We start from the raw sequence: 17661 nt of genomic DNA, 5'->3' as shown, positions 1-17661 counted from the left end.
TATGTTAAAAATATTACTATTTATGAGATCGACTGTCTCACGGGTTAGTTTTATAAGACCCGGCTCAAGAAAAAATATTATTTTTTATGTTAAAATATTATTTTTCACTACATGTGTGATGAACCGGTCGGTCAGTTTTTTCTTGCGAGCGGCCTGCTCCAAACATTATTATTTTAGTTTTTGCCTAGGTGATTTTGAAATCTCGATTTGGCATGGCTTCACCGTCGCACAAATGCGAAGGAAATCAATGTCCATGTGCATCATCCTTGGCTCCTTGCTCTAAAAATATTTTCCAACTCTAACCTACAAAAAGCCCAATTTCATTTGAAAGTTGACATTGGATTTTTCTAAATTATAATTTTTAAACGTCCTTTTCCCAATTATTTTTTTAAAAAAAATCAAACTCAAAATTTTAGGTGTTTAATTAAACCACCATCCACCATACTCTTCATTAACACTACTAAGTAACCAAAAACGTTGAATTTGTCTCGTCCCCACCTTCTAACTACTACAAAGTATTCATACAATTACCAAACACCAAACAATAATACCACATATAAAAACAAACACGAATTACAAATCCTACTAATTCCTCCACCTTTATTTTCATGATCTTCATCCTCTACCAGCATCAAAACCCTTAAAACCCCGAAAAGATTTCGCGAAATTTAGTTGAAAAAAAACACAAAATGGTTCGTCCCATGCCAATATACACACAAGATAATATAATCAATCCCATCCCTCTAGCAATAGGCCTCTTTGTTTCCATCTCAATTCTTGTATCTTTATGTGCTAAACATCACCATGCAAAGAAAGTCCCAAGAAAGTGTGCGCCAAAGGGATCAAGTAATTCTGATGCAGAAGAAGTTACACATAAGATCATCGGAACCCCGAGCCACAAGACTATTCCACTGCCCAAGAAAGCCGGCGATGGATCACCGGAATCCGATGCCGGGGATAAAGGGTTGCATGAAGAAGGGTTCGTGGAAGTTGGATTGTGGCAGAAAGCTATATTGATGGGAGACAAGTGCCGGCCGCCGCAGTTTTCGGGCGTGATATATTATGATTATTCCGGGAATAGGATTCCGGAGATGCCTAGGTCACCTAAAGCCAGCTCGTTGATGAATTACGTTGCAGAAAAAAATGGTGATTCCATGTAGTGATGTCACAAAAATTAATGTACTTTTTTGGGTAATATATCAAGTTTTTTGCTTCCCTAGTTTTGGTTAAATAAAAAGAAATAAAACTTATTTTTTTAAAATATACATTTTAATTAATTCCAAGTTTGGATGTAGAACAGTAGAAGTTGTAAGTTTAAAAAATGCTTGAATTCGGTTTTTTAAAGTGTTTTTATTTTTAAAAAAAAAAAGAAAGAAAAGCAAACAGAAGCGAAGCAAACAGAAGCGATGTTTGGATAAATGTTGGAAAGTGTTTTTTTAAAAAATATAATTAGAAGCAAAAAATCCAAATTCTAGAAATTTTAATTTCTAAAAAAACGCTTTTTTAGGTGTATTTTTAATACTATTTTTGTAACCAAATACTAAAGTTTTTTTTATTATAAAAAAAGTGTTTTTTAATTTTGTTTAGGAATAGTTCATTAGTAGGTTTGGTCTAAGTTTTGAACCAAATATTTATAATTTATTTAAGTATTACTTGCCATCACGCTAGTTAACATTATTTTATTTAGTTTAATTTAACATAATAATTGTATGACGTTTGACATCATGTTTGCGAATTTCAATGCAAATTAATTAACAAAACCAAAGACTTTTCAATATGCACATAAAAAATAGTCATTCATTGACATTTGTCCCCAAAAAAAAATAGATCGATAAAAAATAAAATAAAATTGGGATCGAAAATTTCTTGCAAATTCTCAGGTGGACATGTGGTATGCCTAGTGCACGTTTTGGTATTCTAATTAGTAAAATTAGGTTTTAGTGCAATATAACTGGGCTTATTTTATTTTTAGTCCCTTTTTGCTGAGATATGAAATGAAGTCTTATATTTTGATATATATGACGTCGATATAATATTAAATATTGTTGATATGTCTAAAACCATGCCCTCTGAAGAAAAAATAATTAATACAAGTGTGAGTTAAGTCAAAATATTAATGAACCAACAATTTTATAGTTAGAAAATTAGAATCCAATTTAAACCACGAAAAATGCTTTTTTCACTCGCGAAAATATTATTTTTATAGTAAATTGTCATATTTGGGTTCTAGCTCACTAAGTATTGGAAATTTGATTTTTTGGTGATCTGAGTACTGACATGACACCAAAATTTGCTGACATTGATGCTCAAATATGTTGACTTTCTCGACGTCATATTAACAATTAGATCAAAATTAACCAGAGATTAAAAGTTAATACACCAAAATCAAAGTTGGACAAGTTAATGAACAAAAACCTAAAATGAAGTGAGTTAATGGACTAAAATTTAAAATAAGATAAGTCATTTCCCTTTTATCAATATTGTGGTAAATCTTTATCACTTTAAAATCATCACGATTATGATTAATATTATGGATTTTATTATCATCCTGTGCTTATCTATATGACATATTTTCCTAAACGAAGTGGTAATTGAATTTAAAAGTTAGAGATAAGGTCAAATATTAAAAGTCATGGACATTAATTAATTAATTTAGCTATAGATATGGATTCCCCATTGAACCACATGATGGTTTTATATTATCAATGTTCTTAATTTTCATTATTAGTATTGATTTAAAAATTAAAAAGATCTTAAAATTTTGGATATCTTTGAAAAGAAGACATGAGAAATAATTGAAAGAAGAAACAACTTCCCAACAACAAATCACAAATCGAGTTAAGTCACCCAACTGATCTCGAAACAAACGCAAATCAACATGGATTATACAAACGTAACGCCAAAGTAAAATTATGGAATTTGGGCTCAAAATTATTAGCTAGTCCATTTTCAATAGATCAAACTCCAAAAAAAAAAAAAAAAAAAACGAAAGAAGAAGAAGAAGAAGAAGAAGAAGAAGAAGAAGATCAAACTCCAAAAAATTTGTTTAAAATAAAATAATAATAAGGGTATGATTGATAAAATCTTTATTAAAAAGTGTAATTTCCGCGAGGTGCCTAAAGTTAGGGTCCACTATAATTTGTAGAATCGATGCATTTCAATTTGGTTTGACTTTGTTTATGATTTAATTTAATTTTTTTTTTTTGGTAAAAATAATCCTTAATGTTTCAAATTTTCCCGAGGTTAGCCCTCAGTCAATACTTCCATTAAGAGCTCATTTGGTTAGATAATCTAGGAGGTAATTAAAACACTTATTATTTGTTTTAAAAAAAAGATATTGTTCTTAAAAATTCTTGCAATTGGTTACAAAAGTTGTTTTCTTAAAAACTAGAATTTCCGAATTTGAGATTTTACGTCTAACTAAATTTAAAAATAAAAATAAAATCACTTTTTAAAATTTATCTAAACACCAAAATGACTTCTATTTTAATTTTTTTAAAATAAAATAAAATAACTTAAAAAATCTGAACTTATTTAAGCTTTTTTTTTTTAAGTTGCCGCTTTTGTAATCAAAAGAGCTCTAAATGACACCGAAAAAACCCTTTTAATCCCAAAAGCCCAAGTGATAAGCCCTATTTTATTCCAGCAAAATTTTGTTTGGGTCGGTAAAATGTGGAAATCTGAAATTCCTGAGCTGAGACTAGATATCTGTTTAAGCCAATTTTTTTCCCACACATGATGTTTATGAAAATGAGAAATGTCTCCCAATTTATAAAGACTTATGTGTAGTGGGCTGTCTCGAACACCTACTTGACAAAACTAAAAGCATGCAATTCACATAACATAAGCGTAATCAGGTAACAAAGGGGAGAATTTCAAATACATCCCTAAGGTTTGAACTAAAATTCAATTTGGTCCTTCAGCTTTTATAACCACTTTAAAATGGTCCTTTTCCTTACTAATTGCCCTAATTAACTTATGTTAATCATGGCTTTGATACCAAAGTTCATAATTTCACTTTGAGGAGTACAGAATGCGTCCATATTGAAGCCGAAAGTTCTTATAAAATTTAACGAGGGATTTACCTGAGATAAATCTTCTTTCAGCTTCCAAATATCTCAACCATCCTTACAGTCCAAATCCTGCAGCCTGGCGACCACTTGTCTAACGGCTAATGGAAACGAGGGACACCGGTTAGGCCTTACGGCTATTCAGTTATAAATGGAAGTTTTGAGAAGATATATCACAAACAAACACACTTTTATTGCTCAGAAAAGATTACAAGACTCGAAAGCTTCTATTACAATTTTTTTTTTCTCCTCCCCCATGTTGAAGAGATGAATTCTATTTAAAGACCTCCTTTCGGATCTCAAACACGGACTCCAAACTTATTTTTTACGGACTCCAAACTATGGACTTCAAACTTACTTAAACATACATGGAATCGCACTTACTATGTCGGGTACACATTGGGCCCCATCGTCACATGGTGAAGTATTTTTTCCATAGGATAAGACTTGACACTGCATAAAGTAAATACAGACTTCAACGTACAAGAGACAATAACGTTTTTATTTTTCCATCATATTTTCTATATTATGAATTTCTACGTCATCAAGATCATCCCAGAACTGGGCTTCTACTTCATAATCATCTTCAATAGGTTCATAATTTTGGAGAAGACCGATACTCTTTTCGTACCATATCTTTACTTTTGGGCTCATGAAAACATCTCCTCGAAGGATTTTTCGTCCAATCCTTGTGAATCTTCCGAATGCATCTTGGGAATATAATATGAACTGACTGCTACTATTGACAAAATAGAAATTGCTTTCACAGTCAACTAATGATCTTTTTAGATCTTGCACCAATTTTCCTCTTTGTTCTGTAAGCATTTCATCAGTGATTTTTACTGTGAAATCCGATTGAGTTATTGGGAACAGTGATCCAATGTTGTCTCTATTAATGAAGAGTTCCTTTTTCCGATATGGAATTCGTCTCAAAGTTACTATATGATAACTTGGGATATATTGAATACCTTGAGTAGTATTAACCCATTCTGGCGTTATGCTTTGAATGCTAACCAAAATAGAGCAGATAGGGTTATTGACTTCTGGTGAGTTTCCTCCATCAATCATTTGATTAATGGTGTCGGCTAAGTTTTTCGGCATATTATCGAGTTTCATTTGGATAGGTAACACAAATGCTGCTATCATCCCATAATCTAATAGAGCCCGGTGTTCCTTGCTAAATTCGGTTAATTCTTGTCGAAAAATAACCGCAGGTCCTCCATGCCTATCAATGGTTCGGAATAATAGGGATGAAACATGATACTTTTGTATCAAATCCATTCTTTCTTGTTTAGCACTTACCGTTGATTTTTCTGTTATCATATCCATCAGATGTTGTGGTAATGCTGGAACAATTATTTTTTCTTTGATTTCAAAATCTTTTGAAATTGAATGAAGTGTTTGAATCAGGAGTCTTTTGTCTCCATATTCATAGGCTGTCAGAACATCGTTTAGTTTTTTATGATTTTCTTGAGATATATTCAATCCTTTTCCGGTGTGGAAATATGACTCCTTTTGTCGAGATGATTGAATATCTGATCTTCGTGTTTCATTCATGAAAAGCTTTTGTTTTTCATTTTCCCTCTTCCCTTATCAGCCATTTCTCGTGTTAAGGCGTCAGCCAAGTAATTCTTTGATCCTGCAATATGTTCAATGTCAAAGCAAAATTGATTAAAGAATAACTGCCAACGCAATAGTCGGCTTTTGGACAAAACTTTAGTTAAAGCAGATGTTTGAAAGTTTTTAGATAACTAGAATCTGATCTAACAAGAAATTTTGTTGGAAGGAGGAAAATTTCCCATTTTTCGAATGCTCGTTTAACTGCTAACAATTCTTTTTCAAACGTAGCATATCGTGACTCTGCAGCATTAAACGTTCTACTCGCATATTTACATATATATTCCCGGTTTATACTGGGAGGTTTTGCTTTAAGGACTGCTGACCAGTATTGATCAGAAGCATCAGTTTCAATAATTAAAAAGTCGTGCTCATTTGGCAACCTTAATGGTTCGAGAGTTGAGCAAGCCTTTTTAATTGCTTGGATTTGATCAATGTCCTTTTGGACGAATGACCATGAAACATTCTTTTTTAACTTTCTAGTTAGATCAATTGTATAAGCGGCTAATTGAGGAATATGTTCTCTGGCATAATTTATACACCCTAAAAATCTTGTTAATTGATCTCTACTTTCCAGTTTGTCTGGAAAACCATCGATTTTAGTCAGAATATGTTTTTGTAAACTTATTCTTCCATTATCGATTTCAAGACCTAAGAAGTCAATTTTTTGAACTTCAAAGATGGATTTTTCTTTGCTAAGAACTAATTCGTGATGATTTAGTTCTTTGGAAATTATCATAAGATGTTGTCTGTGTTCTTCCCGATTTTTCGAAAAGACTAATATATCATCTATGTAAACTTTTCAATATTCATGGTGTATTCCAAAAATATTGTCCATTTTTCGTTAAAATATATTTGGCGCATTTTTTAAACCAAATGGCATAACCAGCCATTCATAATGTCCATCGGGCGTGCTAAAGGCTGTTAACTGAATGATCTTCCATTTTTACCTTCCAGAATCCCGCCTTGCAGTCAAATTTGGAGAAAAACAAACATCCTTGAATACAATTTATAATTGTTTCCTTTTTAGGAATAAAATATCCATCTGTAACAGTATGATCATTTAGTAATTTATAGTTAATGACCATTCTCCATTTTTGAGGTTTTCCTTCAGATGTATGTTTTTTTACCATGAATGCTGGGGATGAATGAGTACTCGTTGAAGGCCTAATCATTTTTTGATTAAGTAATTCCCTAATTTGTTTTTTAAATTCAACTTTGTGAATTAATTCATAAGTCATGGGTTTTACTCTAATGACCTTTGTCGGTTCTATTAATTTAATCTCACATTTAATTTGATTCTTATCCCATTGTATAATAGGATTTTCCTCAAATTGAGAATTAAATTCTTTCTTCACTTCTTCTAAACTTATTTTTTTCTTCTTAAGTTCTTGAGAAAGAAGTCGTTGATTTTGGTAATGAGTATTGATTTGTGATTGCCATTCATCATCTAAAGTGATGTCTTCGTAGTGAAGAAAATCATCATGATTGATTCTTTGAATTTTTTCAATCCCTTCCTCATCCACCACGCTTTGGTTGACACTTTGATGTTTTTTTATGACACTCTACGTGATTTAAAGGCAAGGTATTGATAGTTCGTGTTTTTCCAATAAAGATAGTTTGTACTTGTTTATGAATAACTATATGATCTAATTCCTGGACAAAAGGTCTGTATTTAATGAAGAATTGATTGCCAAGAATAAAATTCATACCTGTATGGTTTCCTTGATATATTAAACATTGAAATTTCTCACCGCTGACCTGAAGTATGATATCCGCGGCTTTCTCAAACAGTAGATCAGTGCCCGATGCTGTGGATGCAGTAATTGGTGTGGTTGATTTCCACAGATGGTTAGGTATAAGGTGTTCAGGCATTACTGATATAGTAGAGCCTGTGTCCACATAGGCCGTGACACTGTATTGATGATATCCAGGAAACTTAAAAGTAACCGGGATATATGTGGAATTTTGATTACAAGTCTTTTGTGTTGTAATCTGGTTATGGTATAGTTCTGTTCCAGGCTTCCATTCTCCTATTTTCTTACAAAAATAAATAGGCATACATACCTCATTATCTGAACTGGAAGAACTATCATTACTGTCTTCATTAGATTCTTCTAATGAATATACTGATTCACAATCTTCATCATTCCTATGATCAATGGGCATTAGAGTATTAAACATATCATAAGAAATTTCATCGAAATTTATATTTATAAATTTGATTTTGTTTCGAGGATTGTTTTTCTTGGGACAATTATTGGCATAATGTCCCTCTTTGTGACATAACCAACATTCACATGTTTTACCAACAGGTTTTCTTTTGAAAAATGTTTTGGTTCTTACCTTCTTGTCGTGCTCAGGTTTAGTTCTGTTTCTTTTAGGAATCCATGTATTTGACTTCCTAAATTTTTTGAATTTCCGTTTGAAAATGTTTTTACGGAATTGAGACTTTTTCTTACGCTTTTCATTACATCCGTAATGAGAAGGTAATTCAAGGTTTCCGCACACTAAAGAACTTTTTTTAGTTTGTTTCTGCATCCGCCTTTTATTGCAGATTTTTGTCATCTTTTTCCTTATCACCCCTATTAATCCTCCCAAAGTTTGATTTGGATTTTCCAAATTTAACTCTTCAAAGTCAAAATACGTATTCCACGGGGTGGTAACTTTTGGATGACCATGCAAACATATATGGGATTATCATATTCACCTGCATCATAAATATACTTATTAAATTCACAAATAAATTGATTAAAATATCTCATGTCGCAAATTTTTAGGTTGATTAATTTGTCTAAAGCTTTTTCTTTTGACTCTAAGTTGGATGAAGAAGTATCTCTCATAAACTGTCTCATTAAAATGGTAGCAATATTACCTGGATTTCGATCAAGAATCAGTTGTGGTAGAATTAAATTATAATTTGGACTTAATTTATATTTAGCCCAGAATTTACCAGCTATTCCTACTAAGGAATTTTCTAAAAAGCCCAAATAATCTTCATTATTGAGTTTTCCCATTGAAGTCGCATTTGTAACTTTCATATCTCTTTCCCATTTGTCGATATCTCTGGCAATATTGTCAGAACAATCGATGTCTAAAAAGCTTCATCCTGGTTTAATAGTTAGATGATAGGAGTCATTTTTGTGCGTTATTTTTGCATGTTTTGTGTTAGTTTTGCATTCGTTTCGTTTTCATTTTGTCTGTTCTTTACCTTTCTTGTTTTATTTATCGTTTTATTATGTTTGTAATCACTCCTCTGGTTTATTTGTTTATACTGCAGGAAATCACTAGAAAATGCTGGTTTTTGGTGAGAAGGCGATGCATGCATAAGGCCGTGAGGAAAGAAAGAGAAGAAATTTATTTTTTTGGAAAAATGCAGTGCGCCCGGGAGGCACTTTTATACCGCCCGAGCGCACACACAAATGAGCAAAATAGTAGGTTGCCATGTTCCAGGCACCCGGGCGGCAATTTTCTACCGCCCAAGCGCACTCCCCTTTGAAGAAAAGTCCTCGAGGCAGAGCTCAGGCGCCCGGGCGGTTGTTTTCTACCGCTCGGGCGCTCACGCGTAATTGTGGGAAATATTTTATTTTAGGTATTTGGTTTGATGAGGACTCTTGGTCCATATAAATAGGATTTTCTTAGACGAATCCAGGGGGTTGGACATACGCACAGACACAGGAGGAGGCGGCTAGGAGATTGAAGATTTCTCATCTCCGTTGGGAGTTTTTCTCTTCATCTTTTCTGATTTTTTTTATGAAAAACACTTTTTAGATTGAATTTTGTAATGACGTTCAGTAGCTAAACTTTTATTTTGTTGGAATCAAGGGGATCCAAACCCCGAAACACTGTAGTGTGATTGAATCACCGGATGTATTGATATTGGATTTATGTTTATAATTGATTTCATCATGTTTTTCTCTATGTTGATGATTAGCTACCCTTAACATAAATTCGTAAATTGTGAATTGCTGTCGAGAGATAGGTTCATAGTTAGGACGAATGATAGAATCCATGGACTTAAAATATACATAGAGATATGGTATTTAGTACATGTTGATAGCCATAGACCACCAGGTCGAAAGCTGTAGAATTCATAGAACGCAAAGCAATCGGTCGTGATAAATAATTAGAGAGATTTAATTATTTCACTGATTTGATTAGTTGGACATAACCTCGAGAGAGAGTGTCAATGTTTCAGGAATTTCTGTCAAACTTATGCGCATAAATTAAGTTCCAATTGTCCAGTTCAATTAGGGGGAAGGTGAACCGAAATTCCAACAAAAATCTTTTCAAATTTTTAATTTTCAGTTGCAAGAATTGGTTTCTTGGTTGTGAAATTTATATTTATTCACATTGAATTCTTAGTGTTAAATGTTAGATATAATCAAAAATTAAATTTTCGATACTTTGTGTAGTTAAAAATTAAAAAAACAAATTATTATTGATTAGTCCCTGAGGACGATACTCGTACTCAGTACATTTTATTTTAACTTGAATCGTGCACTTGCGATTATTTCGACTGGAACTGAGAGATTTTTATAGCAAATTTAAGTGTTAGTTTTCCGTCGATCAAGTTTTTGACGCCGTTGCCGGGGACTATTGAAATGTTAATTTGTTTTATTTGATTTTTCTCTATTACAATTTTAATCACTCTTTTCCATCTGTGAACTGCAGGATTCTCTTGCAGTGCATGCGACACTCATCTGAAGAACTAGTGCCTTTTGATCCAGAAATCGAGAGAACTTTTCACAGAAGAAGAAGAAGGCAACAACAAGAAGAAATGGAAGAAGAACAAGAAGGAGAACAACCAGTTTACAGATCCATGATGGATCTCGCCTTGCCAAATATCGAAAGTTCTAGACCAAGCATCATCAGGCCAACTGTAGTGGCAAATCACTTTGAGATAAAACCTCCTATTCTTCAAATGATTCAGAACACACTTCAATTTGGCGGGACTGTCATTGATGAACCATATGTGCACCTCACAAATTTTCTGGAAATTTGTGATACATTCAAGATACAGGAAGTTTTTGATGACGCTATTCGTTTGCGTTTATTCCCTTTTTCACTACGAGATAAGGCAAAAGCATGGCTGACAAATTTACCTGCAGGTTCCATCACTACCTGGGATGATCTGGCGAAATCTTTCCTCACCAAATACTTTCCACCATCTAAGTCAATGAAGCTAAGAGCTGACATCACAACTTTTTCCCAAGGAGAACAGGAAACATTTTATGAAGCATGAGAGCGCTACAAAGATCTACTGAGGAGATGTCCACACCACCAATTACCAGACGGTCTTGTGGTACAAACTTTTTATTATGGTCTTTCTTACTCTAATCGTACCATGTTAGATGCAGCTGCATGTGGAAATTTACTGCGAAAATCGTCAGAGGATGGTTATGAATTAATTGAGGAAATGACATCTAGCAGCTATCACCCTTTATCTGAAAGGAGTGCAGCCCGGAAATCTAATGGAATTCATCAGGTTGATGCATTCACATCAGTGGCCGCTCAACTTGAAGTCATGAACAAGAGAATTGAGGAACTGAGTATAGGAAACTCTGTGATGCGAGTTCAAGAAGTGTGGTGTGAAAAATGTGGTGCAGAACATTTCACGAAAGACTGTCAAACATTTTCTCAACCAGAGGGAGTTATGGCAAGTCACATGGGAAATCAAAATCGCCCAAGGAATGACCCATTCTCAAACTCCTATAATCCAGGGTGGAGACAACATCCAAATTTCTTGTGGGGTGGACAGAACAATAAGCCATATGGGAATCAGAACTACGACAGACAGCCTCAAGAAGGGAAATCGAATTTAGAGCAGATGATGCAGCAATTTATATCATCTACTGAAACCCGGATGCAGAATCAAGATGCCTCGATAAAGAATCTGGAGAATCAGATAGGGCAATTTGCCAAAACAATCTCCAGCAGAGATCAAGGTACCTTGCCGAGTGACACGGAGAAGAATCCGAAAGAGCAGGTAAAAGCAATTGAACTGAGGAGTGGAAAGGCATTAGAGCCTGCACCACAGATCGAGAAAGAGCCAAAATTGGCTACATCAAAAAACATTTCAGGTAAGTCATCTATCCCAACACATTCACCCACTTCAGAAGCAAAAATTGTTGTGCCACCACCTTTTCCTGCAGCTCTGAAGAAAGCAAAACTAGATTCTCAGTTTGGCAAATTCCTGGAAGTATTCAAGAAATTGAATATTAACATTCCCTTCGTCGATGCACTGATGCAAATGCCAAGCTATGCGAAGTTCTTGAAGGAGATCCTCTCCAACAAGAGAAAACTGGAGGAGCATGCAATGATCAGTCTGATTGAGAATTGCTCAGCACTGATGCAAAATAAAATCTCATTAAAGCAAAAAGATCCAGGGAGTTTCTCTATCCCTTGTGTGATTAATGATATTCAATTTCATAAAGCTTTATGTGATTTGGGTGCTAGTATAAATCTAATGCCTTACTCTGTGTTTAGGAAATTGAGCTTGGGAGAACCAAAGTCCACCAGAATGTCGTTACAACTGGCGTACAGATCCATCAAATATCCACGGGGGATAATCGAGGACGTGCTTGTAAAAGTGGACAAATTCATATTCCCCGTGGACTTCGTGGTATTCCTGGCAATAGGAAAGGCACTAATAGATGTCCAGAAGGGAGAGTTGCTGTTGAGAGTGGGAGAAGAGAAAATTTTGTTTGACGTTTTTAATGCTTTAAAATTTTCTCAGAATAATGAAGAATGTTTTCAACTGGATGTAGTAGACTCACTGTTATTTGATTATATGCAGGATACTTTTCAGGAACCATTAGAAGCTGCACTTATATCTAAGCATATGGACAATCTCAGTGATGAAATTGAAGAGATGACTGCATATTTGAATGACAACCAGTCATGGAGAAGAGGTGGAAAGCTTAGACTTGAAGACCTTGGTGACCGGAAGGATTTAGTCCTCCAGAAACCAAGCCTTGAGGAGCCACCTAGTGTGGAATTGAAACCATTACCCTTCCATCTCAAATATATGTTTTTAGGTGAGAATGATAAATTACCTGTCATAATATCTTCTTCTTTGACAGGTGAGATGGAGGCCAGAGTAATGGAGGTGCTCAAGAAACACAAGAGTGTGTTTGCCTGGAAAGTGGCGGATATCAAAGGAATCAATCCATCCATATGCATGCACAAGATTTTAATGGAAGAGAGCATCAACCCATTGGTCCAACCACAAAGGAGATTGAATCCGAAAATGCAGGAAGTTGTCAAAGCTGAAACGATCAAACTTCTGGATGCATGTATCATTTATCCTATATCTGATAGTCCATGGGTGAGTCCGGTGCAGTGTGTACCAAAGAAGGGGGGAATTACTGTCATACAAAATGAGAATAATGAACTGATACCCACTAGGACGGTTATAGGTTGGCGTGTGTGCATAGACTATAGAAAACTTAATGACGCAACCCATAAGGATCATTTTCCTCTCCCCTTCATTGATCAAATGCTAGAGAGATTTGCTGGGTATAAGTTTTACTGTTTTTTAGATGGGTATTCAGGGTACAATCAAATAGCGATTGCACCTGAAGAACAGGATAAAATGACTTTCACTTGCCCATATGGTACGTTTGCGTATAGACGGATGCCTTTCGGGTTGTGTAACGCTCCTGCTACTTTTCAGAGGTGCATGACTGCCATTTTTCATGATATGGTCGAAAATTTTTTAGAAATTTTCATGGATGATTTCTCTATTTTTGGTAAATCTTTTGATGCATGTCTGCATAACTTAAATTATGTCTTAATGAGATGCAAGGAGACAAATTTGGTGCTGAACTGGGAGAAGTGCCATTTCATGGTGACAGAAGGTATAGTATTGGGCCACCGAATTTTTGAACAGGGGATCGAGGTGGACAGGGCCAAGGTGCACGTTATTCAAAATTTACCTCCACCTACGACAGTCAAGGGCGTCAGAAGTTTCCTAGGCCATGCCGATTTCTATCGGCGGTTTATTAAGGATTTTTCAAAAATTGCCAAACCTCTTTCTTCTTTGCTAATGAAAGATGCCCCTTTTGACTTTGATTTAAATTGTTTACAGGCCTTTGAAGTGTTGAGAGAAAGACTGGTGACTGCACCAATACTGACATCGCCGAACTGGGATCTCCCATTTGAGGTAATGTGTGATGCAAGTGACTCTGCTGTTGGCGCGGCGCTTGGCCAACGAATAGACAAGGTATTTCGAACTATCTACTACGCTAGCAAGACTCTAAATGAAACTCAACTAAATTATGCCACCACTGAAAAAAAGTTGCTAGCTGTAGTATTTTCACTGGACAAATTTCATTCATACCTTGTACTTTCTAAAATCACAGTATACACAGATCACTCTGCTATTAAGCACTTGTTGACGAAGAAAGATGCCAAACCTAGACTGATTAGATGGATCTTACTTTTGCAAGAATTTGATTTAGAGATCAGGGATAAGAAGGGTGTTGAAAATGTAGTAGCTGATCATCTGTCTAGATTAGAATGCATTACTGATGGTGCACAAACTGAAATAGAGGACATAGATGATTGGTTCCCTGATGAAAAACTTTTTGCCATAGAAAGTTCACCATGGTATGCAAATTTTGCTAATTATCTGGTCACAAGCACACTCCCACATAATCTGTCTTTCCATCAAAAGAAAAAAAATTTATCAGATGTAAAGCACTATTTTTGGGAGGAACCTTTTTTGTTTAAAATATGTGCTGACTCGATGATCCGGAGATGTGTGGCGGAAGGAGAAATGCAAAGCATCCTCAGTCATTGTCATGATCGTGGGGTAGGTGGCCATGCTGGGCCAGTCAAAACAGTGGCAAAGGTACTTGAATGTGGGTTCTATTGGCCAAATCTCTTTAAGGATGCGCGCTTGTTTGTCTTAGCTTGTGATAGATGTCAGCGGACAGGTAATATCTCAAACCGAAATGAAATGCCTTTAAATAATATCATTGAGTGTGAGATATTTGATATATGGGGAATCGACATCATGGGACAATTTCCAATTTCTTTGACAAAAAAATACATTTTGGTCGCAGTCAATTATGTTTCAAAATGGGTAGAGGCTGAAGCTTATACGACAAATGATGCACAGGTTGTACTGAAATTTTTGAAGAAAAATATTTTTAATCGGTTTGGTACACCCCGTGCAATCATTAGTGAAGGTGGCACCCACTTTTGCAATAAACTTTTTGACAAACTCTTAAAAAAATATGGTGTCAAGCATAAAGTCTCTACCCCATATCACCCCCAGACCAGTGGCCAAGTGGAAGTGTCCAATCGAGAAATCAAACAGATTTTGGAGAAAAGTGTGAGTACTAATCGGAAAGATTGGGCACTTCGACTTGATGATGCCTTATGGGCCTATAGGACAGCGTTTAAAACACCTATAGGCACTTCCCCTTATAGACTGTTATTTGGAAAGGCATGTCATTTACCTGTTGAGTTAGAACATAGAGCATATTGGGCTACTAAGACCCTAAACTTTGAATTTGCTGCTGCAGGTGAAAAGAGATTGCTAGAGGTTAATCAACTGGAGGAATTCCGCGACAGTGCATATGATATGGCGGTTTCGTACAAGGAACGAACCAAGAGAATACATGACAGGCGCATTCGTCAGCGGGAATTCAAGGAAGGAGATGTTGTCTTGCTATTTAACTCCCGGTTGAGGCTTTTTCCCGGAAAACTGAAGTCTAGGTGGTCTGGCCCCTATAAAATCACCAAGGTATATCCATCGGGGGCCATTGAAATCAAAGATGCCAGAAAAGAGTCTTTTACGGTCAATGCTCAAAGGCTAAAACACTATGTGGGGGGTGACGTTGATTCCATGCCAGTCATCATCACCTAAAATTTAGTTTTAGTTTTAGGTTTAGAACTTTTTAAGTTAGTTTTTTTTATTTTGTTTTGTTCGTGTTTGAGTTCTGCTTTTTTCACTGTTTTTCAAAATTTTAGGTGCGCGAGGGCGGCACTTTTCTACCACCCACGCGCGCACCTACTGCTCAAATTTTTTTTTCTAAAAAGGGGGTGCGCCCGGGCGGCACTTTTCTACCGCCCACGCGCGCACCCACCGTCTCGCGATTTTTAAAAATAAAGGGGGTGCGCCCGGGCGGCACTTTTCTACCGCCCGGGCGCCTGCGCGATTTTACGTTTTAAAAAAAAACCAGATCCCCTTTTCGTTTTTCATAATTCCTTTTCCCTTCCCTTCTAGATTTCTCTCCTTCCTTCTTTCTAAACCCTAGCCATCCTTTCTAGTGTTCCAATCTCACGATTCACTCTAATTTTTGCAGGAGATTTTTTCTAAATTCTTCAATTTTGTTACCATGGCACCCAAGAAACAGAAGATTGCTACTTCTAGGGCTACCCCATCCAACATCATAGATGGGAAATTCATCTCCGAAGAAGCCAAGGCGAGGTACGAGGCGGCCAAGTCTAGTAGGACTCCAATTGCAGAGAGGGGAATCAATCTCTCCGAAAGACGCACCGCCTCACTTGGCATTGTGGCTCGAGGATGGACCGAGTTTTGTCGCCAACCCCAAGCGGCGATTGTTTCCTTGGTACGAGAGTTCTACGCCAACGCCATTGAACGTACAGATAGCACGGCTTTCGTGCGGGGTAAGATGGTTTCTTTCACTCCTGCCGCTATTAATGATTTGTTAAAAACTCCGGATGTGGATGATAGCCAATTTCAAGCATTTAAGGCAAACCCGGATTATAATAAAATTTCTAATGCCCTGTGCTATGAGGGAAACGTTTGGAAAGACTCGGTGAAATTTGTGTCTTTTAAAGAAAAAAATTGCAGCTGAAACCGGCCTTGTGGTATGCTTTTCTAACTCACAGGTTAATGCCGGTATCCCACACCCAAACGGTGGTGATGAGCAGGGCGGTGCTGCTGTATGCCCTGCACAAGCAATGGCCGCTCAATGTCGGACGGATTATCAACCAAGAGTTGTACACTTCCATTCGCACATCCAACATTGCGATATTCTTTTCGACCATTGTTTCTGAACTTTGTGTGAAAGCTGGTGTCCCAATCAGGGACGACGAAGAATGGTTGCACCCGAAGCAAGAGGTGGATGACACTATTTTGAAGGCGAAACATTCATTCCAACTAAGGGAGAGTATAGCTGAATACCAGGCATGTTCTGGACACGGTCAATCATCGAGGAAGGTACTTAAGCCACCTCCTGCTTGACGCACCACGAATGACACATTGAATGAAATTTCGGCCTGGGTGCAACACATGGACAAATGCCAGGAGGTGAACGCAGCCCACAACGAATCTACCAATGCCATGATGCGAGGATTGCTCGCAAATGCTGGGGTGGACCCTGCAGCTTATCCGGTGCCACCGCCATATCCTCCGCTTTTCCCATTCCAATATGCTCCACCAGTTTGGGATCTGCCCGAAGACTTTGTTGAGGAGGATTCTGATTAATACCAGGGGAGTGTTTAGTGTTTTTTGTTTTTAGTCTTCTTTCGTTTGTTTTTAGATTTGGTGGTGTCAAGTAGCATTGGGAACAATGCTCGTCTTTAGTTTGGGGAGGGTGTGTCTTTTGTGTTTTCATTCTATTTTCATGCTTTTTGTTCGTTCGAGTCGTTTGTAGTGTTGTTGCAAGTGTTGTGAATGAAACCAAAAAGCCAATGATGAAAAAAAAATGGTAGTTTTTAAGTCCATGACTATCTTCTTTGCTTGACAAATAGTTTTGAACTAGTACAACCAAGTCGATGAATAGATCTCTAAACACTCTGTGAGGTATACTTGAATCTGAATGTGAAACATACAAACTTGGATATGATTGAGGCAATTTGTTTGATCTTTGGGCTTAAAGTTTCTTCGTGAATTTCCCTTAGATGCCCAGTTGAACCTTCACGTTTATATGAGCACGAGAGGTGCATAATCTGAAGCTTGTTTTGGGGTAATCATCGCTCACTACTGATGATT

At 36.3% G+C, this 17661-nt stretch overlaps 1 protein-coding gene and 1 non-coding gene across 2 annotated transcripts; one reads left to right on the top strand and one right to left on the bottom strand.

Moving 5' to 3' along the window:
- The first annotated feature begins 689 nt into the window (after positions 1 to 689).
- LOC140879121 (uncharacterized) lies at positions 690 to 1160 on the top strand. Its single transcript, XM_073282777.1, has one exon. The coding sequence runs from the start codon at positions 690 to 692 to the stop codon at positions 1158 to 1160; it is 471 nt and encodes a 156-aa protein (XP_073138878.1).
- Positions 1161 to 10869: 9709 nt separating this feature from the next.
- Positions 10870 to 10976, bottom strand: LOC140885854 (small nucleolar RNA R71). The gene has a single exon (XR_012151268.1). It is a non-coding gene; the product is annotated as a small nucleolar RNA R71 (small nucleolar RNA).
- Positions 10977 to 17661: the final 6685 nt, after the last annotated feature.

Source organism: Henckelia pumila, chromosome 2 (genome assembly GCF_033568475.1).
Source record: "Henckelia pumila isolate YLH828 chromosome 2, ASM3356847v2, whole genome shotgun sequence".
Classification (NCBI taxonomy): domain Eukaryota; kingdom Viridiplantae; phylum Streptophyta; class Magnoliopsida; order Lamiales; family Gesneriaceae; genus Henckelia; species Henckelia pumila.
Note: the sequence above shows the minus strand (reverse complement) of the source record. Positions and strands in the feature narration are given on the sequence as shown.

Coding starts and splice junctions, on each gene's coding strand:
- LOC140879121 (XM_073282777.1), top strand. CDS start 690: ATGGTTCGTCCCATGCCAATATACACACAAGATAATATAATCAATCCC.